A 27,640-nucleotide genomic window follows, 5' to 3' on the forward strand; every position below is an offset into this window, starting at 1 on the left:
TGGAAGCTACGAAAGCACACGTAAACATAGAGGTACCGATGCGTACTGCTGTTGGCACTGCGCGCAATGTATGTCTCGTTTAGATGCACAGCACTGCGGGGCTTTGGGGCTGTCTCAGACAACACTGGCCGATTGACGTAAGTGACAGTGTCTTAAGTGACCATATTTGTCGAGCGAGCACCATGTTTCACGCTACGACTTTTTTCTCCATGAACAAAAACAAGCCACGTTTAAATACGGTCACAAACAAAGCAAGGGCAGAATCTAGGGTGACTAACAGTAAGCAAGTCTCTGCTCTACACCCAGTTTAGCTGAAAGACCTGTTCTTATGATGTCATTGCAAACGTCGTTCAAACACATGTTTTGGCGCGAGAATAAAAATTTTAGATATAATTTTAGCTTTAGAATAGAATTTTAGCTTAAATTGATTAATTTCTCAGTGCATAAAGCATCGTTTGCTTCCGAACAAGCGCTGGTGGCACTATAGAACACGAAATCTTTCAAATAAAACAAACTTGTATTTTGTCTTCATGGCCCCTTTAAGAAAAGGTTGACGTTTGCGGTGGAATTTCGAAGCACATTGGGTGTTTTATCACAAAACTTTCAATGGAGCGTTTGGTATCTTTTTTGTTAAATTGGCCATCAACAGGATGGTCTATTTAGAAATGTAATACATGCTCGATTGCTACCTATGTACTTTTCCTATCACTGTTAAAAATTTTCCCGTAAATTTACGGTAATCATGACCGCTAACTCTCGATGCCGGTATGTATCCATATAACAAAAACAAAAGAACACTACTGAAGCTGTAGTTGCAAGCAACGGCACACTTGCCGTAATGAAGTGCAACGGTGAGAAGCCGTACTTGAAATTCATGGTAAAAGTTCCGTAATAGCATTTACAGGCGCAATGCGCAGCACTAGCCTACGGAAACACCAACGTGTACGCGACATGTACGGTCTCAGAGGCGTTACTCTTAGTTCCGTCAATGTTCTGATATGAAAATTTAACGGTCGTTTGTACCGTAAATTTAGTTGGCGGGTCATGTGGGGAGAAACACAGGAACAATCGCAACATGGAAAGAAAAGACGGTACGCAAGTGCTAATGTGCAACCAATTTCTTTTACTGCCAGCGAGTTCACAACGCCATATTCGCAGCAAAATAAACGAGTTGGTAGTCAACACTTGTGCCGGCCTTTTCCTTTCACCGTGCAATCGTTTTTGTGCTATCACACCACAATGCTCAGAAAACTTACCTGGCCTTCAGCTTATGGGAGTTTTGTGTATTTGTGGGCTTGAAAAGAGTACGCAAGACAAAATTATTTTAGATGACTATATTGTAACAGACCAAATATCAAACAAAATTCTCATCTTCAAATGTGGACAGCTGCAGAAAATAACATTTAGTGGACACACCACGACTTACAAAATAGAAATTAAGCCTCCAGGAATTTGATGTGGCTCCCTTTGTGTGATGTAATTGCTGCCTTTGTTCCTCGAAGTGAACAGGTAAAACCTGAAAAACAACAGATTTATTTACGATTAGAAGAAGTGCAGCTGGGAGTCCATACTAAGGCACGCTAACTCTTGATGGCGGTAACTCTTGATGCCATACACGAAATTAGCTGGAATGTAAAATCTGGCAGCGGGATAGCTGGGTATGATTTCAGGGTTGTGCAAGAAAATTAACAATGTTCGGTTGCAATGCCCGCAATGCAAGTCAAATGATTAAGCAACCGTGTAAATACTGTTCAAAATGTGACCACAAAAAGAGCAATAAACTTGTCAACTGAAAAAATAATGAAACGGCTATATATGAAACAGCACTTTATGCTATCTAGAACAGTAAATATAACACTCAATAAAATGCACAGAATGAGTTGCGCCCAAGGTTGCAACAGAAGGTTGGATTGTCAACAGCTTTGCAAACAAATTTATTCTGGTTCAGGGTTCCATCAGCGAAACTTTGCCAATCTAGTGTTTACAAGATATCCAGTTTGCATTACAAAGTCTTACAAACAAATCAAGCTAGACACTTTTAAAACAAGCTGCATGTTTTCTTTCAAATTAAGCAGCAGGGCTCTATATTTCAGTGAATAATTTTTCTTTCCTGGGCAGGACTGCATAATACTCTTCACTGATGTACCATTCAGAGTGCATCGAATAGAATGGCCTTCCACAATACGTCATTCCCGCACAAATTTAGCAGATTTCAAAGCTGCCACTTAACCATTCCTATACTAATATTTCTGGCTCAATTTCTTTTCTTTATATTAGTTCGAATCACATACTTTTATGTTTACTTTGTATGTGGTTTTTCTGAACCTTTGTACTTGTGGGTTCTACTCTGTGGGCCTTCTGTAACATTTTGTACTTCACCGCCCCTACTGCGGAAGGCGGTGAAAATAAACACCTCAGGTAGAAGTTCCTACAAAGATAGGTGAATCATTGAATTATTGCAGGTAATTCCACCAGAGACATTGCATTTAATGCTTCTGCATCGGGGGAAAATTCCCCCCAGCTTTTGGTCAGTAGGTATTTGTTCTTGCGCAGTGAGGGGTCAATTCCACTTTCAAAGCAGAGTGGAGGAAGGGGAGAGTAGGGGAAGTAATTTAGTTTATCATTTCAATCTTTAAGAACCAAAAGAATGCTAAATAACATCAGCTGCATTTGTCAATAAGTCGTTTTTTCGTTCCTTGAAAAAACAACTTTCTTTTTTCACTTGTAATGGGTGTTTTTGTACTTATAATCCACCAGTGTTTTTAATTGGGTTCTAGTGCATGTGTGACACTGATGTTTTTTATTAGCCGTCTAAGCCATGATTTCAAAATTTCAAGACAGATACGCATAAAAAGCAGGTGAAGAAGGGTGGCTGGTTCGTAACTTGAAAAACTTTTCAGTTCAGAGAAACCCCAAGTTAAACTAGCTTGAAGTTAAAGAGCCGTATGGTTTGTGGTCTTGTAGACCATTGGGTCGCATATACGGGTATTGAAAGGCATTCAAGGGGTCTGCGAAACGTACTCGGCAAAGTGAACACCCCACTCCTCACACTCTTGGCGCAACAGCGTTTTGCTGCCTTTACCCTGTCAAAAACGATGTTGATGCAAAAAGGTGTCCTCACAAATTATCTCCAGTTCATAGGTTCCTTTGTACAGCTCATCCTTTTGTGCAGTGAATAAAAGTACATGAAACATGAAACTAAAAGCACAGGAACAAGTGCCATAATCTTTAATAAAAACATATTAGGTTCTGCCGCACCAAATAACTGAGTTACTATGCAGCCACAATCGCTTTTGTTCCTGTCATCGGCTTGAGACAAGTACATCTCATTACTATTGACGAGTTCTTAAGAAAATTGCTTTAACAACCTCCTAGACAGGACAATAACCGATATTGGCGGTGAGCGCAACCAAGGAGTGTAGCGGCAAAGCGCGTCTCCATGACGCCGGATTAGGGATTCTCGCATTTGTCGTCTGCTTCATTCGGGCTCGCTCTCCCCGCTGTTTCTTTGTGCTGAGTTGACTTTTGGTGGTTGTCCGCACCAGATTTCGCTTGTGGGTAGCTTTATATCACAATGAAAAGCTTAAAATCGCACACACTAGCACAGAGCGTGATTTAAAGTAGATTTTGATACCGCTCCGGAAGAAACATTGCGGGCGTCGCCCCAGTCCCTGCGAAGCCGGTTCTGTGCGGAGCGCGAAGAGTCCAAGCTATGTGTCTGCTCCTGTATCTATCGAACAAAGAGAACAGCCAGCTGCTAGTAACTGACAAAAGCGAAAATGCAAGACCAAAACAAACTCCCAGGCCTTCAAGGGGTCCTGAAATACCTGCCGCCGATGCATGGATGTACATGTAACCAAATAAGACAATGTATTAGCAATCTCCTCCCGCAAGAATTTTGTTAAAGCGATGAGTACTAGCTGAGAAATCGTAAATCAAAAACCGCGCAATATCGTCGCGCCGCGTTTCCTCCTCTTTTGAACTGTTGACGGCGCGCGAGCACTCCCTCCCATGATGCTGCGCTAGTCAGCGGTGACGTACTTCCGCATTACGCTCCTCCGACTGCCGTCTGCTACGGGCAAGTTTTGTTAACACCATGAATTCCGCACTCCGCTCAAGGATGGATAAGCGAACGAAAAATCTGGCCGCATGTGTGCGGTGGCCTGGCCTTGACCTTTGCGGTGTGCGTTGCTGCAGTGCAGCACGTGACTTTTAATCGGCGGCGAACTCGCAGCCGCTGGGGAGGATCTTGCGCTCGGTCCCTTTCATGCACCGCGCACTGTTTATCCAAAAAGCGCCGTATCAGATGTGGCCCCGCTGGTGCCGGGTCTTATTTTGCGGTGGTGGTAATTCCTGCCGGCGGCATGTGAAAAGGACATTTTAAACCGATACAGAACCCGTGCACAAAACACTTCAATCATGTGACCAGTTCAGCTTGGGGCGACGCGTGGTGGAGGGCGGCAACGTTGGCAAAACATTCTCCGGCGTGGCTCTGAGCTTTCTAGCGCTGGAGCGAGCGCCTTTCTTTGACGATCTCAAACATCGATTGCCTTGACAACAAGGCACAAACTGCCCCAGAGGTCAGTTACGGTTGCGTGATCCCGGTTCAGCTCGCGGCCCCACCTCGCGACATGTGGACACTGCAGACGTACCACTCACTCTCATTAGGAAGTGAGATGCGTTTGGCATTACAGGAGGCGATGGTGTGTGTGTTGTGGACGCCTTTGTTTCGCGATGAAATGTGACGTTGTGCTTCTGCGGGTGGATAGTGCTTCCCATGGTCTGGATTATCTTTCTCGAGCGACGTACGACTCAACCTCGCATGGGGTATGTGCAGTGTGCGTGGCTAAAAGCCATCTCGGCTTGCGCGCCAGAGTTAAGTGACTTGCTGTTCGTCCCCGCAAACCGCGCGCGAGGTGAGTGCCGAATTTACGACGGGCTGGAGGAGGCAACCCATCGTCTGTCAATCGCGGTTCAGACTTGCAACGCATGTTGTGACGTTGTGTTCGTTCGAAACGCATCTCTGGATTGTTTTGAAGTGGAAAAAAATGTATCCGTCAAACCCGGGCATTCGGCTTCGATTGCACGAAAGAAGTGCCACGGGGCTTCAACGCTTTCTTTATGGAACGTACTCCGGTAAGAGAATATCCATGTCGTGTTATGGCCGTGTTGCATTCAATACGAACGGTTAAGCGTTTATTTACACTTGTTTCGTTTGTCGTAAAATGTCCAAGCACTCCGGCACGCAGATCAGCCGGCGAGTCGACGCTGAGCAGACGACTCATCTCTTTGCCGGAAGTGCGTGAAAAAGCCGCCCAATAGCAGGATATCTAGCTCATGACGAACATCTGGGAATCGATGATGTAGACATGTGAAGATGGCGGCGTCCAAAAAGACGAAGGAAAGGGTGAGAAAAAAGCGACAAACTTTGCAACAAAAGTGTGAGCTTTCCGCTGCGCGTAAAAGAGTAATACTTGGTCCAGATGACCTTGACGACCCAATCTAACGATTGCGCTACTTCATTTAGTGTGCTCAAAATGCCTTTCAGGGCCCCTTTCAGGGCTGTCGGCTTTGGCAGAAGGCATTACAATTCCCAGTAATCGTATATAAGGTAAAACAGTTTTCGCAACCTTGCCGAACGCTCGAAAGGATTGTATCACATCACTTTACGGTGTCATGGCATGGAAGTATGCCGACATCCACTATGCGCCGAAAAAAAAAACGTGGATGGAGTTCCAAAAAACGACACACGCATAGGCGTGTGCTTGTTTTATGCCAGGCCTGTGACCAGTACAAAGCCTTATTGAGCGAAACGAGTGACGTGTACGGTGAAAATACTGTAACACTATGTTCACAACTGGAGGCTTATTTCGGTACATTTCCCACAGCCATATCTGCACAATATTCAGATATGCGCTACAGTAAAATTGCACACACGCGAAGGAGTAGAAGGAGGAGCAGAAAACTTTAATCAACAGTGAAATCGAGCTGGTTAGTAGGCGGGGTCTTCCGTCCAGGACAAGGCCGTAACAGTAATTTTCTTCAGTTTATGGAACGCCATGGCGAGTACGCCAGGATTTGTTCCTTACGCCCGAAAGGCTTGAAAAACGATAAATAGCTGCTTGTACATATTCCTCGGTTTCGATTCTTATTGTACAGTTAAACCTGGCTGTAATGAACCTCTATTTAATGAATTCCTGGATTAAACGAAGTTTTTCAATTCCCCATTGGCGGCCCCATTCAAACCCACGTGTTTGCGACCTCTATGCAACGAAGGCGTTGCGACGGTTAACCTTGATGCAACGAATTCTCTACGCTGATCAGCTATTTTTTCTTGCACTTTTTCTGAAAAAACGGCATGGAGAAATGCAGTAATTTAGCGAACTTGACCCGCACCGCTAACTAACGTGACTTCCAGTGTTACTGAGGTGTCGGTTACGTGCCAGAACTACCTGTCGGCGTGTATTCACACGCCTCTACTGCCATTTGTGGTGTCGGTTCGTCGGTGATCAGTCCTGTGCCAGAACACGAAAAGTTTTTTTTTTTCAAGACAAACCGTCTTTGCCGGCGAGAAAGAGGAAAGCCGCCACCCAATACACTATCCCAGCTAGCACCCTCTCAACAACAATTTTTGAGTGCGGACAAGAGCATGAAGTTCGTGAAATGCGTCCTTTCAGCATGAGGCTGGCCCTTGGAACGGGTTAAGCCACCGAAAAGTGTCGAAAGGCAAAAGTGACACTTCAGTTGCATTTGTGAACATGGGAGTGACATGGACCCTTCGTAATGCCGTGTAGTGACCAAGTTCGTGAGGAAGCAGCATGCACAATTCATGCAGTTTTTCACTGGGAAATAAATACTTTAAGGGTAAGTTCACCAACGGATGTCTAGAATATTGGTTTCATTGCTGCTTCATTCAAGCTAGCCTTACTGGAAACCTGCTGGTATCGAAAACCTGCATGTAGTGAAAAATTGCGATTTTTTTTTCAACTTCGTTATATAAAGGGTTAATTGTACTGGAAACCGGCCCTTATACTATTTGTTGCACTCGTTGACTGTGCGGGTTGAGAGCTAGATCGTTATAATAAAGATGGTTAGAATAGATACTCGGGGCACAAAAGCCGCCTTCGAGTACTGTGGACAACGTTGTGTGTGCCGTTTCGCAGTGGCGTAGCAGAAACCTTTCCATTGCATTTCCACGTGAATAAACAACGCACGCTGCAAATATGCACCTTCTTGTACGCATCCATAACGAAAGCCAATTTGTGGAGAAGGTACTGTATGCCTTACAGACTGAAGAAAAAATTCCCCGCATTTCCCCGAGGGGAAGAATGTGAAAGTGCGAATGCACGAGTTGAATTTGCGCGGTTCGGTAATGTTCGCGAAAGAGAGATCACACACACACACACAACTACAAAGAAAGAAAGATGCATTTATTCACAGACACCTATTTGTGTTGTCGTTGTACTTGATTGCTAGAGCGGATCTCAGCTTTGAAATTTCGTGTCAGTACTCCTTTAAGCGGGTGCATTAGCCCTTCTCACGCCCGATTCCTGTCCAATCCCCCACGTGGGTATGTGCCATGCACAGACACCTATTTGTGTTGTCGTTGTACTTGATTACTAGAGCGGATCTCAGCTTTGAAATTTCGTGTCAGTACTCCTTTAAGCGGGTGCACTAGCCCTTCTCACGCCCGATTCTTGGCCAATCCCCCACGTGGGTATGTGCCATGTCAGCGGCCAGGCAGCGCGCGCCCATCTCCCCCCGTTGCCAAGGAAGACGAGGAGATTCCTGGCCAATCCCCCACGTGGGTATGTGCCATGTCAGCGGCCAGGCTGCGCGCGCCCATCTCCACGTGCGCGGACATCGCGGGTGGACGCAGGTTCAGGGTCGCTTAAGAAGTGCATTGCACTTAATATCCACACGAACGTTGTGAGCATCCCAAACTTTCTAATAAGACGTTTGTGACGGGGCAAGAAGTTATTGCATTGGGCACAGAAAAAAATTAATCTGATACAAGTCCACAACAACAACAACAACAAAAAAAGCAGACAGCCGTTGTATTTCCCGCTGTGCGACGCGCGTGTAATGGCCCGCTGCTTGGTGCATAGCGTTAGATCGTTGAATCTTCATAAGAGTGTCTCCAAAACACTTTAAGGAAGCCCACGCAGTTGGCTACTTATCGAGGAGCTCTCAGCACTGAACCTCGCTAATAGGCTAGAAAGGACGAGTTACACACGATCTTCTGATCGATGCTCTGGAGAACGTTGTTCTCTATCTCCTCGTTGGTTGCAAACTTGTGCGGAATACAGCTTAAAATTACTCATAGGTGTCAGAAACTGGTAAAATAACGTAATTACTGGAAGTCGCTTTTTAATCTACCAAAGCATCAAAGCGGGCGATTTCTAGCACAGGCACGGTTGCCCCTCACAAGCGGAGTGTAGCAGACGACAGCGGCGCGAGTCCCTAAGGCGGCGTCAGAGACAGGGGTGCCACTCAACATCTCATCGCCAATAGTTTGAACAGAAAATAAACCCGTGCACTCATGCATGCACTGCTTAGAATGTCGAAACGAAACCGATGTGTTAACAAACATGGGTACAACCAAACCTATTGGAAATGTCAATAAGGTGATGAATTGGGCTAGTTGGTTCTGCATGTTTGAAAACTGCGCTTGAGGTTACTAATACCCGTGCTACACGAGCGTTTGGAAGGTCATTTGAGTCAAATGGCCTTTGAACTTTCAAATGTCCTTCGAACTGAAAGGAGATCCGCCGATCTACACGACGATTTTCAAAGGCAGTTGAAAGTTTCCGCATTCACCCGCAATGTTCTGGTGTCGCCACTGCTGCCTAGTTTCGTTCTCGTAACGTTACAAAAAAATAGAATGTAAAGCTTTTTTGGCGAAAAAAAAACCTGTATGAGCGATAAAATTGATTAATATGGTAAATGTAGGTGAATTTGTTAAGTAGGAACTCTTTTTTAAGAACCTGGCTGCAGTTAGGAGCGTACGTCTTGATGTCTGGCCACGCTGGCCCTGCATCCGTTTCTGCGCAATTTTTCAGAGCGGTGGTGGACAGTGGTGCAGTTTCTACTTGCGTTTATCGTCAGTTTCGTTCTTTTTTCCTCCATTTACCGGTTTTTCGGGGCCTCGATGGAGGAAAATGAACATAGTGGCATCGAGCCGGGTGTGGAGCTCGCCATAGAGATAGTCGCCCTCGAAGAAATGGACGCCGAAGTAGAGGCGGCGAAAGCCGCAGCGGATGCATTGGAAGAACAGCTTCTATGTATCAACCATGTCGTAACCTGTGCTGCGGCGTGTTCGGCAAATCCCAGTGAAAAGCGCATTTGGATGCACCCACGCCACGAAGGGTGGTTTGAAAGAACGCTACCACAGCTGGACGAGCAAAATTTCAAGCGGATGTTCAGAGTGTCGCGGGCGACATTCCGGTTCATAGTCGAAAAGTGCCGGGAAAAGCTCGAGAGGATGAACACCAACATGCGCGACGCAACGCCGGTGGAAAAGCGCGTTGCAGTGGGCCTCTACAAACTGTGCTCCTCTGCGGAGGACAGGACTATTGCCCTGGTGTTCGCCGTGGGGCGATCGTCAGTGAACAAGCTGTACCGTGAGTTTTGTGAGGCGGTTGTGGAGGTCCTGGAGGCCGACTGGATAAAGATGCCGTCATCGGAGGACATGGCAGAACACATCCGGGAATTCACTGCTGTGACGGCATTCCCCCAGGCCGTAGGTGCCATGGACGGCTGTCACTTCCCGGTGTCACCACCGAAGGAACACGCGGCCGACTATATCAACTACAAAGGCTGGTAAGCCATGATTTTACCTCGAAAGATACTTTTCACATGGTTATTTTGCTTCTGCCATAAAAATCGCGCCTTAAAGTTTGCCTTTAGACGTTATTTGTCAGCAACTAGAAATACTAAAAAAAAACTAATGACAGCCGGCCTCGTCTTGCTGATCATTGTCTCGCCCATTGATACTTCCACATTTTTGTTGCTACGAAATGTGCCCACTTGAGCTGTGTATTTTCCAGGTACAGCATGATCCTGTTGGCCCTGGTGGACCACCGCTACCGCTTCAGGTTCGTGAACGTAGGCTCACCGGGCCGGTGCCACGATTCGTTCGTGTACCAGAGATCGGACCTGGCTCGCCACGTTAATGGGCCACTGTTCCAGACACCTGTGGCCAACATCAGCGGCACGGCTGTGCCTCCACTGATCCTTTGCGATCAAGCGTTTCCCCTTACGCCCAACCTCATCAAGCCCTTCAGCCACAGAAGCCAGCTAGACGATGGGCAGAGGAGATTCAACTATGAGCTGTCGAGGCCCAGACGCATAGTTGAAAATGCGTTTGGACGGATGAAGGCAAGGTTTCGGTTCTTGCTGAAACGCATGGAGTGCGATATAGACAATGCCAGGCTCGCCATTCATGCATGCTGCATCCTGAACAACGTGTGCGAGCACTTTGGTGACACTATTTTGCAGCAGTGGTGTGCCGAAGTTGAGGCAAACAATGCACTATATGATCAGCCTGCACACAACACACATGCTGTGCAGGCCACTGGAAATTCAGTCAGGGCAGCCATTGTGGAATACTACAGGGGGCAGTGAAGCAACATTTATTTTCTCAGTGTCGATCAAAATACCTCGACATGGAGCTGTACAACTTCTCCTGCATCTTAATTTGGCGCTCACGCAGCTCAAACTCTTTGGCCCTCGCAGCTCTGAGGTCTTCACGGAGTAGCCTCTGCTCGTCGAGAAGTGCCCCAAAGTCTACAGCAGATGAGGATTTCCGCTTCTGCCTGGGTGGCTGCCGCTGGCGGTGTTGCATGGCTGGTGACTGCGTTGGTTGGTGGGCCTGCAGTTGCACTACTGGAACAGCTGGTTCTTCAGTGACAGCTGATTCGTCAGTGCTGCGAGGGGTGCAGTACGGTGGGTCTAGGTCACCGTACTCAAACGCATCAACATCTGTTTCTTGGTTTTCAGCTGGCGGCGTGGTCAGCTGAGCACAGTTGCCATCATCAGTATCCGTGTCTGTCCCTCCCGACTCCATGCCATAGATGATCTGAGTATAAAAATAAGAACAAATTGCACAAAGGAATTAGCGTATGGCAATACAAAAGAAACGTGTTGAATGATACACAACAGCATTCGGAGTTGCAACGAGAAGACACTCGGGAGAAAGCAAGACTGCCTATCTGAACTGCCTCAAGGCTCAACTATGGAAACAGTGCTGCTTAATACTGTTTGCATTGTTTAGTTGCGCAGCTTTGTGATTTTTTTATAATGTAGTGGTTATTGTAGTGTGGTTTCATGCCATGTTTTGTGGCCTATGTGCATATTGTATAAGGGTTTTCACCACTTGGTTGTTTAGTGTTTTCTGTATATTGCCTCATTGCTTACTGTTTATACCTTTTTTATTCACTTTCTTGTTTAGTATTTTGTATTTCCTTGTTGCTTACTGTTTGCATTGTTTCATGTGGTGTTTATTGCCGTGTGGTTTCATGCACTGTCTTGTAGCATTTCCTAATGTTGTAGTATCACTTCTGATCAATTTGTCTTATAGAACTTTGTGTGCATTGCTTGTTACTGATCTGTTAACCGCACCTGAGGTGGCCCAAGTATGAAGTCCTGCTTTCTACAGTTGTCATTCACAGTTAGGCATTGCTCTGTGTTTTTCTTTGTGAACAAGAATGTAAATGCTACCCAGCAAAAGAATAGGCAGTTCTGTGTATGTGAAATAAACCTTTCTCATTTCTTTCGGTTCCCTGAAAAACTAGTGCTTGATCTCTTACTGACCACAACCTGAGACTGGCCATTGTGGCTGGGCACTTTGTAATGAAGAGGCCTGCACTAGCCTTTTCATATTTATGAATGCGCTATAGCTCCTCGTGAATGTTATCTTCTCTGTGCAAGAAATTAGAAACCTTATTAATATCTTGTGACTACAGCATGCTTGAACAACTCTAGTGCAGTCTACCAAATTCAGAGGTTGCTACGTATTTAGCATAAAAAGTTAGTCCCAGGAAAGGTACTACCAATTTATGATTTCATGCTCGTAAAACTGTTTCCACCAACCTGCGGGACAGTGGTAATGGGGCTTTGGCGAACTAAGCTGGGATTGTTGATTGGAAGGGTTGCGAGGAACTTATGAAGTCTTTTGAAGAAAATCCATGGCACATGGTCGGATCCAGTTGTCAGGCCTTTTTGCCAGACCCTGAAATGAAATTAAAAAGGCACATACAGGAAATTGTAAAGGCGGCTGCAGCACGCAATGGCTGTGGTAACGAATGAGAAGACCATGCATGCAACAACAGTAGTCCGTAGTGCTGCTTAATAATTTCCCATTTCTGCAAGGAGTAATCCCACAATTTTCTTGCCACCATAAATAGCGCATCGGTTACCCTTGTATTGCGCATGCCTTGAAAGGAAAAACTGGTACAATAACGCGAACCCCTTAATAAGCAGTACAACCGCTAGAACTTCGAAATACGCGGGTGCTTACCTGAATTCACTCGACACATTCTCGATTTTCGAGTTGACTTGCGCGCGCGTCCGACTGAAACCAGCCTCCCGGAGGCCGTCAACGATTTCGTCGTACACGCCACTGTTTCTTTTCGTGCGACGAAGGTGTCCGAGGCGGCTCTCCCACAAGTCTATCAGAACGAACGTTTCTGCTTCGCTCCAAAATTGGCGCGGTGCCGACGCACGCTTTCGTTTTTTTGCTGGTTGCTGCGACGCACGTTATAACTCCGCCATTACTATAAATGCACACAAAACTTTATGAAAACTGGAACTAAACGTAAAAAATATTGTACAATGACGTGATTGTTTATAAAAACAACACCAGAGATAACTAGTCCTGACAGTCACAAACCTACAAACACAGGCAGAAGATAATGGCAATATGGCTTCCGATGCTTTTCATCGTAGATTTTTTTCTTTTCGCACCGCCGGTATGGAGAGTACAAAGTTAACTTATACTTGTAGACAGAGTAACAAAAAAAAACAAAACTGGCAAAAAAATATGGCAAGCTAACATTTTTAAATTGAAGTTTAATGGTAAATAAATATTTTCTTTATTGCGACATGCAGACACTGCGTGCGAGATTACGGACGTTCGCGTTTCGAAGGCCTTTGAGAATTTCAAAGGTCGGATGTCGTCCTCCTTCGACTCAAATGGCATTTCAGTCGAAGGCCTTTGAAAAACGTCGTGTAGCAGCTCAAAGGTGTCCTTTGAGTCAAATGACATTCGACTCAAAGGCCTTCGAAACGCTCGTGTAGCACGGGTATAAGGACACACTTGAAAGGAATACAAACGGACGACGTGGACAGCACGAGCGCTCGTGCTGTCCACGTCGTCCGTTTGTATTCCTTTCAAGTGTGTCCTTAGTAACCTCAAGCGCAGTTTTCAAACTATTGCAAATGAGGTCTGAGACAGCTAGTGACCGCACAGTTAATAGCCTAAGAGACAACCTTTTAAAAACCAGACTGCTCGACACAAGTAAACGTGGTTGCAAGAAGCAGGAGCGGGTAAATAACTGCCATGTACCATGAGGCAACGCTAGCAGCATGCTTGATCAACCACCCTTTGCGCATTATCCTTTGACTATGGATGAACTCCTGTGCATGCAGGGACAGCGCTATTCAGCCTAAAATAGCCCCATCTACCCTTCAGTGGCCAGCAATATTATTTAGCCTTGTGAATATGCTCAGCATATGAGATAATAGCGGCATATTTTTTTTCCGAGTCCCTATCAACACCGTGTGGATAGGAACACCCGCCGTTACACTTTTTATATCACTTTTGCCATACTCACCAAAATGTTGCAAGTAAATCACGCGAGCATGTTGCCAGAGATGGTTTCAACATGCAAGTAAATAGAAAGAGCACAATCTTTAAAAGGCCCTAAAGGTTTGGCAAGCATGTTTGACAGAGCACTTACAAGTGCAAGTATCATGCAGCTTGGTTAACAGTGAGAACACAAAAAGCTACAGCTATGCTATGTTTTTACACACATGGTAATGCATTCCAGCACTGCAATGTAAATGCGGTTCCTTCTGCCCAAAATAAATTCACGTGTGTGTGCGCTAGGGTTTCCAGAAAATCAAAGGCTGGTGCGAAAAAGGGTGACTGATTAAACACATTGCTAAGTTCGGACCAATGCTCCACGGGAGTTTGCCAGTTTCCAACATCTCATGGCTGCTTCACAGGTTGAAAGGAAGAAAGTGAACAAAATGAGCAATGACTCAACATTTATGGGAAACCAGAGAACCAGTTGCGAGTCGCTTGCTTGTTTTGTCCACCTTGTTCATAGACGCCTTTTTTGTATCGTGGTCAGCATGACAGCACATGCACTGTGACACGCAATTAAGGCTTTCTATCTCATTTGCATGAAGTAAAAGTTGGCCAAAACTTCTTATTGGGAAACTGACAAATAGTGCATAGCATTCACAAAGAATCGTCTCACTTTTTACCAAGCGACCAAATAGAGTTGATTGAAACTTTGTGCATTAAGCTTGCCCAAATGCAGGTGCATTATGTTTGGTGCTGCTGTTGGCACTGTGAGGCAAAATCTTCATTTTTTCTTTTTCGTTGTGCTTCTGGCTTGCCTCCCTTCAACACATTTCTTAAACCATGGCAGCGATTTTTTTTATTTTTGGTTATGTTCTGCTTTTAACTTGCCTTTCTTCCTTGCCAATATTTCACGCATTTTTTATTTCCTGAAAAGCTAATCTGATGATAAATTCTTCATTAAAATACACTAATTCTTGTTTGAAAGCTTGTATTGGTATATTGTTTTCAAAGCTGCATGTGTAAAAAGCAACTTTTACATGAACTGTACCAGTAGTGGTAGTAATTCAGAAAGATTTTGCTTACATATACATCATCTTCACTCCTGCTATAAAAAGCCCAATCATGTCACTAGTGATGCTTAGCACCAGAAAAAACGACAGAAGGCCGAAAAAAAGATTTGAATCCTGGGACCGCCAGATTACTAGTTAAACAACATACACCCCTCCATCGAACGACGATGATGGTGGTAGAACACAAAGTTTTCTCGTGTCGGATTCTTAGGTTGTGGTCTGAATTTGAACTTTGACTCGCAGACGGTTTCGACTTCAGATTGCAGTGGCTTTTACTTTGGCCGTTTGTGATTTGATTTCGCATGGCAGAACTTCGCGTTCAACCATCGTCATCTCTACATGGTGAAGTGCAATCCATGCACCCCTCTTCAAATTCAAATCGCTTCATACATATCAAAATGGAATAATCTTATAGTTACTGGCTGCATAACACGAGGGGTCCAGTAACGATTCCGGGCACAGGAAGCATTTTTAAAGACGATAGTCTTTCTTGGGCTACTCAAACCCAGAAATTTGGGTCTGTCTCTCCGTCTGTCTGTCTGTAACTCGATTCAGCCACCCAGCCAAAGTAAAATGCTTACTGCGCAATAGTCTTATATACTCACAGCCAAATGTAAACGTCTAAGCCCGGTTTATATGTTTATACTTGTCAACTTTGTTGAACAATAACAAGACATTACGCAAATATAAGACAGGAAATTAGTACACAAGGGATATTTACAGTGTTCCTTTAAAAAATTCATGGATGCTTGGTTTTTCGATAGTAAATGATATTCTACATCTACTGCAGAAAACCGCCGCCTCCTGGCGGCATATAAAAAATCACGCTGCAACAGCAACGAAAGGTTCCACTAGCAAGGTTCTACGTTCTGCTTGGAACGCACGTGGAGCACGGCCACGTGGCTCTATAAACCATCTAGTCGGCTGCCCCCATTTATGCGCGTCTCCGCCGTACTGCAGCGCTGGCATCGAGGAACCCCGCCTGTAGCAGTGGAACGCGGTAAATTCAAATCGCCTTGAGCAAACCTTTAGTGTGTTTACCTTGGGATGAGTGCGACGGAACAGGAACAGCATGAGAGGTGAGTGGGAAAGGGAACGGGGCATTTCCTTGGCAAATGTCTACAAAGACTATCGTCTTTTGACGACATTTGCAAAGAAAGGAGCAGATACGCTGCCAATTTTGTTTTACACTTCATTCACGATAATTCATCTACAGAGAAAGTTGATTTACCTGCGAGTGTTTTTACGTTACTCCATCAGTGAAAACTCTGAAGGTTCGCTTTAAAAAGATATGCAGTAAAAGCACCAATGACTTTGGGTTCACTTATAAGGGCTGTGCAGACCACCCAAATGGCTTTGTGTGCCTGTATGCACAGACAACAATGCAGTTGGCATTCCCATTGTTTGCCTTTGTCCGCTGTCATGTATTGTGCAGTTGTAACAAGTTGGTAAACACGTGAAGCCCAACAACATGCTTTAAGTAATACAGATGCCCACTGGACCCCTGTTGCACGACGGTGACAGGCTCACTGTGTTGCATATTCTGCGCCGACGTCACCATTGCGTGGCGCGCACGGTTACGTGCGTATCTTTCTTTGTGTCGCGGCGGCAGCTATCGCCGCTCCTCTCCCTCGTCCCCCTTTCTCTCTTACGTTCGAACCAAATATAAGCGAGCCTGGCTTTGACAATAAATCGACGTTCTGCTCTCATGCTGACCGGCGTAAGCTCTGTTCTTCGGCGCGCCTTTGTGTGGCCCGTGGGATGCAACACACTGGCACTGTAAAAAGTACTGATCATTATTTTGTTGTAAGCTACACACTATACATATGCAGCTACAAAATCTGCTCTCTCAATTACTATCAGTCATTTTGCAATGCCTTGAAGAAAACAAAACAAAAAATAATGCGAATGCAGGGTTATGTTTACATTTTCAAGTTCAACTAAACCAAACTTGTTGAGGTTACCCAAAAATATACAGCCAGTAGGCGTACAAAACCAAAATTCAGGTAATACTGGGTTACATTTCTCGTTCTTTGTACACATGCTGGGTGTATATTTTTTGCAGCTTCATTACGGTTATTTTAGCTGGAGGTCAGGTCTTCTCCTGTGTTTTCTTGTACATCAGTCCTGTGTTTTCTACTGCAAAAATGAACATGCACAACTGCATTCGGATGGTTTAATCAAGTCAACTCTAAACAGTCTAAAAAAACACAACAGACACATAAACCACGGTTGCTACACACTACATGAAAGTCCCCATAAATAGTTCTGTTGAAAATTTTTAAAGAAGCACTGAGCCAGATATTTAAAAGCTGGGGCTATGCAAATAGCTGTGTACGTAGAGATATGTTGAGGAAGTTTGAACAGCAATGGGTACGGATAACGCATGTTAACTCGTACTCATAGTTTGGGCATGAGCAAAGAGTATAAAACACGTACCAACATATCCAGTGCCATGTTGGGTTGCGGGCTTGGCAGCATGGGCTGCTCGTGTCGGGCCATATGCACGATGTACTACATCAGTGAGTGGTACACGTCAGGGTACTCTGCTTGTGTGTGGCCTGCCAACCTGCACTATTAAAAAGGGCCACGCACAAAGCACTGACGTTTTAGAGCATTCAAAGCAAACATGTAACCAGGCCTACAGAAGTTTAGGCCTATCATTACTTGGGATATTTGAGGCCCTCTTTCACTTGTGGTTTGAATAAATATTCATAGCACATATTTTGACATTTTTACCTTTTCCCTGCATATTCAGCTTTGTTTTTGCTAATAGTTCTATTGCACGCAATATTCTGTAGCTGGAACTACCTGCACCACTCCAGGGCTACCTAGAACTAGCACTATGTTGCTGGCTCCACCACGCACTGCACGGAACTGACGTCATGTGGATCAGGCAACCCTAACCCAAAACGGTGACGCCACTAGGGTTGTGCCATCATGGCAGCCCCTCGTGCAGGTTTCAATGCAGTGAAAATGGCACAACTAAAAATAGCTCCGCATGAGAATGTCCACGAGGAGTTCACTATTGCTCCCATAATTAATTTATTAATGGGGGCCTAATTAATGCACCCATGATTACCAGGTACCAATAGCAGCAAAAAAAAAGAAACAAAACATTTGTTCCAGCATTTGTTCCAGTCTTGTCACGTGTTTAACAGTAGATTGATTGATTGATTGATTGATTTAACGCTTGATTGATTGATTGATTGATTGATTGATTGATTGATTGATTGATTGATTGATTGATTGATTGATTTAAGGGTTTAACGCGTCGACGCAACGGAGGCGATGAGGCGCGCCGTAGTGGAGGCCTCCGGATTACTTTTGACCATCTGGGGGTGTTTAACGTACGCCGAAATCTCGTACACACGGGCGTTTTTGCTTTTCGCCTTCATCAGAAAAGTGGCCGCCGCGGCCGGGAACCGAACCCACGACTGTTTATGCCTGTAGTCTATTTGGCTAACATTCATTGATTTCACCGTAACCTTCGTTTCTGATTTTGTGAATTGTTCAAAAAGAGGACGCTTATTATTCATGCATACCCCAATCCTGCAACAGCCTCCAGAGTTGAGTGAGGCTAGCAGTATCAATAAATAAATAAAAATAACCCACTCACACACACGCACTCACACATGCGCACACACACATGCACACACACATGCATACACCCACGCTCGCATGCGCACATACACACACGCACACACATGTACAAACTCACACACGCACACTCACTCACTCACTCCCTCACTCACTCACTCACTCACTCACTCACTCACTCACTCACTCACTCACTCACTCACTCACTCACTCACTTACTCCCGTTAATACGAACTCGGAGGAGCCACGACGGTTTGTTCGTCTTATAGAAGTTCGTCTTATCAGAAGCCTTCCCCCCGAAAAATCGGCAACACGCTAGGTGTATGCGAAATATCTTGCGTCGAGACGGAGAATGAAGTAGGCTAACAATAGAGGAAAATAAAATGTAGCTCATCCCTCTTTCATAGGAATCGGTAAAACACGAAAGCGAAACGTGCCTGCGCAGGAGCTTTTACCGGAATGCTTATTGTGCATCAATATGAACCTGCACATCACTGTTTATACATTTCGTCGGCATGGCACCGTTAGACGCATCAACATTAGAAACTGGATTTCACACGCCGGAGCCATGCGTATGTCAGATTGAAACCCCAAGTGCTCACAAACCATGCGAACGAAACCTATGGGAACATGCTGCACTTATAGACTGCCCCTCTGGTGTCCTGCGTTTAGAACTTCCTCTTTGCTGAACAACAGGTGACGAACCAGGGCCATGCTTTTGTTCCGAAAGAAACTTACTTCTGCCGGCAAGAACCGTGAAGTTGGTTCCCTTGTAATCAGGTTCACCCGTACCGGATAGTCACTACGTCGTTTCGCCGATACGCTCAGTGCTACTGCAGGAGCGCGACGTTACTCTTCCACATACCTTAGTGGCTATTACCGGTAATGTGATCAGCCTCCCTTTTGTGAACTTTGGCCTGTCAACGCAAGTCCCGCCTCAGGGCAACCCTTTGGACGACGGCCAAGTTTCGGCTCTGGCGGCGGACGCACCATCTAGCCCTTCCGACGAGATCCAGGGCGAAGGGCTAGCGAAAATGATTGCCTCGGGACTTTCTTCAGCTGAAGCTGAAGAGCTCTACCGTCTCTTGGAGTCTTATAACGACATATTTGACGTGGGCGACCACCCCTTGTGTCAGTCTTATGCGATCAAGCACCGGATAAACACTGGTGATGCAAACCCCACCCGGAAGCGGCCGCAGCGTGCGTCCCACACTGACCGCCTCGTGATACAGCAGGAAGTGGCCAAGATGCTCGAGAGGTTTTTCGCTGATTTCGAGAGATGCTCGAGAGATGCTCAAGAGGTTTTTCGCTGATTTCCGGCACCTAAACAAGATAACAAACAAGGACGTCTACCCAATACAGGCATTGACGATGGCCTTGGTTGTCTGCATGACGCCAAATATTTTTCGTTAATAGGCTTACGATCAGGCTATAGGCCAATTTTGGTCGACGAAAAAGACCGAGAGAAGACCGCTTTTCTGACACCCCACGGCCTCTGTCAGTTTAAAGTGATCCCTTTTGGCCTCTGCAATGCGTCGGCTACTTTTGAGAAAAGGATGGACTCACTTTTGAACGGGTTCAAACGGTCCATGTGCCTTTGTTATTCGGACGACATCATCGCTTTCTCGCTCACCCTTGACAGCCCCATCTACCCCCTTTCTAAACATCTATCAGTTTTTCGTCAGCTTTACGTAAAAAAATGCTTCGGATGCCACCAGGCCACCCTGATTGATTCTCGGCCACCTGGTTGATTCCACGGGAGTTCTACCCCACTCTTGTAAAGTCACTGCCGTCATCAATTTTCCTCAGTTCCGCTCACCCAAGGACATCCGTAGCTTCATTGGTTTATGCTCACACTTCCGCCGCTTCAACGAAAATTTTGCGACCATCGCGTTCCCTCTTACTGACCTCCTTCAGAAAAACGCAACCTTTATCGGGGGCCCCAACCAGAATACCAAAACCCAGCATTCTCATTACTGATTGGAATCTTGACCTCTGCGCCGATTTTGGCTCACTTCGACGTCTCTGGTCCCACTGAAATGCGCACCGCCGCTAGCGGATGCGGTATTGGAGCTGTACACTCTAAGAAAAAAGGGCGAGCAAAGGGAGGAAATCCTGCTTTTCCTCCCTTGCGCCCGTCCGTTCCTCCCTCCAATGATGAGACGTTGCGCGCCCTCTTTTGGAAGCCGTCAGAGGGAGAGAATTTCCTCCCTCCGGCTACAGTGCTCTAGAGCACTGTACTCCGGCGGCACGGGGAGAACGGGGGGGGGGGGGGGGGGGAAGTGGGGTGTGGACAACTCTTCAGCGTTCAAGCGTTCTTTTGGCGTTTTCTCGTTTATCGTAGCGTAGCTTATTTATTATTTTTTTAGCGTAGCTTATTTAGTGACGCTAGCGCGAGCGTCAGCGTCGTTCCGCGGCAGCGCGTCGACACGCAGGAGAGGGCGAGTAACCGCATGAGACCGGCGAAGTCGCGCGCAAGTCGCTGCGTCGGCGGGCGTTGCTGGACACGTATGACATCCTGTTGAAGTCGTTTATGAGCAGTTATTGTCGATTCTTGAACTGAAATTATCAAGACTTTAGCTTTAGCCCCCCCCCCCCCAAAAAAAAAAAAATCGCTTGGCGTCATTATTTATTGCTAAGTGTGTTGGCGGGCAAATATTGACATGCTGCGAAATGTATCTCGAGCCATCACGGTCAAATCAGACCAAATAAGATAGGATGATAAACGAAGACGCACCTCGTACAACTTCTTTACTTGCTACTTGCTTTAACCTTCATGTTGTGTACCGACTGCACGTTCAAGAATTGAAATTGTAAGCAAAACAAATTTCAGCGCTGCCGTAACACTGCGGTTACCGTGGAACGTCATTTGTACGTAGAAAGGCAAGGTACTCCAGCACTCTGTCTGTACCCTGTAAAAAAACTGATCAAACTCTCACCGCAAAAAAAAAGGGGGATAAGGCTTTGCCGGGACTCGAACCAGGGACCTTGAATACGCAAGTCCTGCTCTAAGCCACTCAACCACGCGAGCACACTAACAACTTTGTAGAATCCGGTGTACCAACTGAGGCTGCCCACGAATAGTGTCGGGTATGGTTTCTTTTGGTTGTATTTGAGAGATTTGAGCGATGGTAAAGGCTGCTTTCTTCTTAGGCCGAATTCGCTCGGCGAGCGAATTCATCCGGCACAGCCGTCCGGCTCGGCCATCCGACTCGAGTTGGCTCTGCCCATCGGCCTTCGGCAACATGGCGGCGGCGACGTGCGGGGACGGTGTGCGTCGCACAACTTGATTGTGATATCAAAACGACAAGCACTTGCAGAAGTTACGACAGAGCATGTCGGTCCTGAGTCGGTACTGCGGTATGCGTTTATCGTTGGTCTGTTTCAAACGTTCGCGCTTTGTGTGGAGCCGAGGCAGAAAAGGCACCAGTACCAGCGTCTGCGGTGTGGTGTGCCGTGTTTTCGTTTTCTATCAAGTGTGTAGAGATACGCTCGTCGTGTTCATCGCTAGCGCGAGAGGACCGATAAGTCCAATTCATCGTGGCCCGGCTCTCGCGCCCTCGGAGCTGTCAAGGTCTGTCTCCGCGCTGGGATCATCGACAACGTTCAAAATACGGTCACATGTGCGTGAAATCAGCGCGCCGGTCAGCGCTTGTGTACATTGCAAGTTTTCATATCAAGTGCGTACGCCGTGCTGTTTGTTATCTGCGCTTGATGTATTGAAGTTTGGCTCTCGCAATCTGCCGTGTGCACCAAAATCCACGATAATGCGATTGACGTGTGGGGTACGTCGCAGTTCTCCCAGAGTTGAATGTGTGTATGTCGAGCTACGGCGCCGCAATCTCCGATACTGCAAGAAACACATCGAATCCGAGAGCTGCACCTTTTACATCATTTCCCCTGTGTATATCTGCGCAGTTGGTGGTGATGTGTGGCGGTTTTTCTTCGTTTTAAAATGTGGGTGCCGCTGGTGCCGCTGGTGGACTGCAGCTTTCCCGAACCAGCGACGTGAGTGTTCCGCTAGTTTGCCTATTCTAGTGGCCTTGTGATTTGGTGGCAACTGTGCTTTGAGCAGCAACTGCAGTGTGTGTCCAGGCTGTCTTTTTTTTTCGCGTTCAGCACTGCCTGGTTACGTGAAGGGTGCTTCATGCGAGATGCTGTTTCCGTTTGGGACTAGTTTTCGTGGTCATTTCACTTGCAGCTGTTGTTTGTTTACGCATGTTGCGTATAGGCACTAGGTAAAGCTTCCATGCACCACTATTTGAAAAAGTACCTTTACTAATGAAGCACGTGGTTATTGTTAATGTAATCATCATGCAGTCACGACATATTCCTGTGAGTAATGTTTACACACCATGTTCACAAAATGGTTTTTATCACAAACCTTTTCAAATGCCCATTTACGCTTTTTTATTATTGTTGTTTGCTTTGAGCCACAGCAAAGGTGGCTATGTTTTGGTCTTCCCTAAACTCTTAAAATGCCAGCACTGTCAATCATCAGTGAACATTCTTAAGGCTGAGTCGGGGATAATTCGTGTTCAGTGGGTGGCACACATGACTTCTTTTGAGAATCCCTCTTTGGTCCCAATGTATCTAGTATTTTTCAGCTTGAATAAGCTCATCGGATATGAGGGGTCCCAATTTGCTGCATTGTTGTTTGGTTCTAGCGATGAACTGAAAAACCCGAGCTGTGACTCTGATTAGCTTTAAAATTTTGCCATAGTGTTCCAGATTGATCACGCCCGACTCAGCAGTTGGCGATGTCGTTGCAGGCAATGATCTTGTTTTCTTCCTTTCCCCTAGTTCGATTTCATCGTATATCGCTTTCGGAACCACTCGTTCCCAATATGCATGCGGGACAAATCCACAGTGCTTTGCTCCGCTACAGTACGTTTTTGGCCAGCTGCTTGGCCGGGATCTCGCGTGCTGGATTTTCTTTTGCCGGATAATGGCTACATACGAACTTGTCCGCGAGGCATTGAATTTTAGTGACTTGCACGCGAACGGCTTCCAGCTGCCAACATCTTCATGAATCCAATGGAGTGCTGTTGTTGAATCTGTCCGTAGGTAGATCTTTGAAAGCTGTTGCTTGAGGGTTTCCAAAATAAAGCCACACAATCGAACAGCAAGCAGGCATGCCATCAGTTCCAGTCTCGCCAGTGTAATTTCCTTGCCTGGTGCCACCCTTTGTTTGCTTACCAGAGTTGTCGATCTTGTACCGTTTTCACCCTCCAGGGTGAGGTAGGCAACTGCCTCATATGCCATTGGACGGGTATCGGCAGAAATGTGAAAGCAGTCCTCCGCCCTCCCTCCATTTGTTTGCGACCTGTAGTATTGGGGTACTTGAACATCAGGGAGATAGGGAGTATGTCTAACTACACCTTCCAGGCCACCGTGATGTAGTTAGGTAGCGTGTTCAAGTCGATGTTTGTACACCACAGTTCGTGGAACAGGACCTTGGCATGGACAACAAAGAGAGAATGCCCCCCTCTCCCCCTCCCCCCTTAGTGGTTCATGTTGAACCTCAGTGCAGACAAGACGCAGTACGATAGCAACAGGACACACGAAGCACTGCTGTGTCCTGTGGTTTGCATTAGGGTTCAACATTCATCACCAATTCTCCCAAGTCTTCACGTTGCACCCTAGTGGGTGTAACGCCATTGTTTGCAACATAGGCCAATTTCTGAATGGTTCTATGCCATGAATACAATCCATGCATAGAGAGAATTTTATGTTAAGTGGTCAGCACACGGGTCCCACGTACGTCGCAAAAGCTTCAGCACACCCGACAAATAACCGAGATGCATGGTAGCCTGGGAGTCACGTTGAAATCACTGGCGTAGCATTTTACTGCTTCAAACATTTCAGTTGCATTGTTGTAGAGCTTCACTGCAGCTCTCTCAATTCCAGCTCCTGTGAGCACGTCATCCATGTATGTCTCACAGTTTGAGGGTACTGCTCTTTGTTTAAGTGGCGTTGAAGCGTTTCAGAAAGTAGAAATGGGTTAGCTATCATTCCGAAAGGGATTCAGGTCATTCAGGAAGTCAAAACTGGTGAAAATGGTACACCCGGTTTTGGTATTGCTTGAAACCACAGGAAACCCAATGCAGCTCTGTCCACTGGTTTTATGCCAACCTTTAAAAATGCTTGTTTCATATCCGACCCTAGCACCACTTGATGTCTTCGGAAGTTCAGCAATAGGGCGTATGCACTGGGCTTTTGACTGTGCGACTATGCTACCTACGCGACGACACCGACACCATATTCACGGTTGCATTCTGCCGTGCAGGCAGCATGCTTCTCGACGCAAAACGTGGTTTGCAGCATGGTGTTGGTAACAACGTTCGTGTGGGCAGTGTTTTTTCTGCGTGATTCGTGGGTTTGCGAATGCCTTGTCACAGGGACTAGTCAGCATTGTTGTTGTTGCGAAATTTCGGACTGTGCTGTTCACACTTCCGCATCCGCATACCTGAAGCAGGCCGCACAACAAAAGCAAGCATTTCGCTTTTTTTTTCTGTTTTGAAGCGAGGCTAGAGCAGTGCTTGAAGACAGTCTGACTTCATGCAACGAATTCGCAAATAAGCTATCGATGATGGGTCTAATCAGTACCGAATCAGGCGTGCCCACTTTAGTTCGGGTGGAGACGACGGGCGTCAAAGCTTTCACCTCATACCTTGCACACGCTTGTAACACGATGTGTTAAGGTAGCCGGGCGTACTTTATCGATGAGGCTAACCCGACTGGGCATCCAGCCGCAGCCTTGTCTACTTCGAGTGTTTTTAGGTGAATACGTGTACATGAAATGCAACTTTTGGTCAGGTAATAGTGTGCATCCAACCCCTTTGTCGTCTTCGACTGCTCTTTAATGACCAAGTGTATTCTGTGATTATGCGCTAAAACTTGACGTTGGCTATACAATTTGACTACTTCAAAAACAGCGCAGAGGTGAAGACTTTTGGAGTGACAAACTAGAGCAGTATTGTTTATCACTTGTCTTGGCGCTGTTTTTGAAGTATTCAAAGCGTGTTCCACAACCTCGTTTTGCTTATAATTTCCACCTCGTCTACACCGAAAAAAATGCACTTGAAAATTATCGGTGGAATCTTTGTCAACGTGGCTGCACCTAATTTTATATACATGTCTCGCGATCGCTTCCACCCAGAGCCGCTGCGTAATTGCTCACCTTCATTGGGAGCTTAGGTAAATGAAACGGGTGCAACTGATTCAGTACTGATTAGTCCCATTATCGATAACTTCTTGGTGAATTCGTCACATGAAGTCAGACTGTTGTAAAGCACTGCTCTATACTTTGCCATACCTGCCAGGTTTCCCGAATTATCCGGGAGACTCCCGGATTTTGATGGTTTTGTACGATTGTATGGTCGAAACAAAAATCTCCCGAATACACACCCGTGTTTGGCTAAACCTTTCTCCCAGTGTAGCCATATTGCGCTGGAGCTACCTGACAACCCAATCGCATCCTACACCACTGGACATCGTAATAACTTGTAAAGCATAGTTGGCAATGCACGCAAGTTGAACTGGTCAGTACTACAGAAACGTTGAATGCGAGAGGCATTTCAGCATGGTAAATAAAATTTGCCCCCAGTTCCGATCATCAAGTTCTCGAACAATCCAAGGTCAGTCGCGTTCTTTTGGCGAAGTGTAGCAGGAACGAACATTGTTATGCTCGGCAGTACTCCCAGGGGTTCTTAAAAAGGGCCGCATCGAAGATTTAGCAGCTGACCAGTCGTGTAGCTCGTTAGTAGTTTGGATGAAACAGTTCAGCTACTACTCTGTTGTGTTGTAACTAAATTAGAAATGCATGTAAATGTAAATCATTCAATTCTGTTGCTACTAATTTTTGTATCCCTCCTACTCCGCCACCCCCCCCCCCCCCCCCCGGGACTCTCCCTAATGCCATCTCGGCGAACCTGGCAGGTATGCTTTGCTTCGAAGCAGCAAAAAAAAAGTGACACGCTTGCTTTTGTCATGCGGCCTGCTTCAGATCTGTGGTTGTAGCAAGCGTGCACAGCGCAGTCCAGAATTTCGACGTGAAAACAATGCTGGCTACTACTTGTAACAAGGCATTCGCAAACCCACAAATCACTCGGAAAAAAAAACTGTCCATACGAACGTTCTTGCCAACACCACACTGAGAAACACGTTTCGCAGCAGTAATGCCACGGCCCATGCGACAAAATGCAACCGTGCAGATGGCATCGGTGCTGCTTAGCAAATTGCACCGCCACGCATTCGAAAGCGCATCGCATATGCCCTATAGACCGACTAAGTCGGTGGTCAGGTTCAGTGCGCTTTAGAAGTTGTTGAAATACTTTGGTGAGTTACTGTGCGATGAGACGTCAAAACCACCCGAAGCTTGTGAGAGTAATGCGCAACAGCCTAGTGCAGCATGTAGTAAACGGCATCGGCTTCACACGTACTGTCCATAATTTTCGCTATTCCTAGCTGGTCGTAGTTTCTGATCACAGCATCGGTAGTCCTGACACAATTCTGGGGAGTTTAGAAAGTGTTTTATCAAGTGCTGTAGCGACATTGGCTTCTAAGGAAGTGCCACCTTCTAATGTTCATCCATTTGTTTGGTGGTCTCCAAATAAAATTTAACGTTAGGATGTGGGCTGTTTGTTTCCTCGATGTCGTTCACTCCAGTTGATTCCAGTGTCCAGGACTTGGTCAACATATCAGCCACATTTCTTTCGATGGCGGACATTTGCAGCATGACTGTTTTCGTGCACTGCGCAGCTCCCTGAAGGGCTGCCACTCCTACCGTTGTGCGCTGATCTTCCCCAGCTCAATTCTTGGTAATTTTACATTCATCTGTTGTGACGTCATCTGTTGAGGTTCGTCACCGTTCGTTTTTTCAATTACGTGAATTGCTGCTGTTTGACCCGGAGAGTTGCTCTCGGTCACCATACATCTACTGCTGCAGCCGTGCCAAGCATTGCATGATGCGGTCAGTGTACTCCTGTACTTGCGTACATTCTTCCTCCAAGTCATCCTCGGGAATGAGGGGCTCAATCTTGTTGAGAGTGTCCAGCTTCATCTGTATGAATGTCAGGCGTGCATGCAGCACTCTCGATTCGTTGTGTTACGCTGCCTAGAATGCCCTATTCCACGCAAGGTAGTCTCACACAGG

The 27,640-nt window shown here is 46.2% G+C and overlaps 2 protein-coding genes across 2 annotated transcripts; one reads left to right on the top strand and one right to left on the bottom strand.

Moving 5' to 3' along the window:
• Nucleotides 1-9,076: 9,076 nt before the first annotated feature.
• On the top strand, nucleotides 9,077-10,635 carry LOC144165007 (uncharacterized). Its single transcript, XM_077695181.1, has 2 exons — nucleotides 9,077-9,822; nucleotides 10,050-10,635. Exons 1-2 carry the CDS (start codon nucleotides 9,152-9,154, stop codon nucleotides 10,624-10,626), a joined length of 1,248 nt encoding a protein of 415 aa, XP_077551307.1. The 5' UTR covers nucleotides 9,077-9,151; the 3' UTR covers nucleotides 10,627-10,635.
• A 7-nt stretch (nucleotides 10,636-10,642) lies between these two features.
• On the bottom strand, nucleotides 10,643-12,628 carry LOC144165008 (uncharacterized). The gene is made up of 3 exons (XM_077695182.1): nucleotides 12,521-12,628; nucleotides 12,094-12,232; nucleotides 10,643-11,080 (listed from the first exon to the last, which is right to left on the bottom strand). The coding sequence occupies exon 3, from the start codon at nucleotides 11,066-11,068 to the stop codon at nucleotides 10,643-10,645; it is 426 nt and encodes a 141-aa protein (XP_077551308.1). The 5' UTR covers nucleotides 11,069-11,080; nucleotides 12,094-12,232; nucleotides 12,521-12,628.
• Between the last annotated feature and the right edge of the window lie 15,012 nt (nucleotides 12,629-27,640).

Source organism: Haemaphysalis longicornis, unplaced genomic scaffold, assembly GCF_048455015.1.
Source record: "Haemaphysalis longicornis isolate Haplotype H1 unplaced genomic scaffold, Haemaphysalis longicornis Haplotype H1 scaffold_14, whole genome shotgun sequence".
In the NCBI taxonomy this organism is placed as follows: Eukaryota; Metazoa; Arthropoda; class Arachnida; order Ixodida; family Ixodidae; genus Haemaphysalis; species Haemaphysalis longicornis.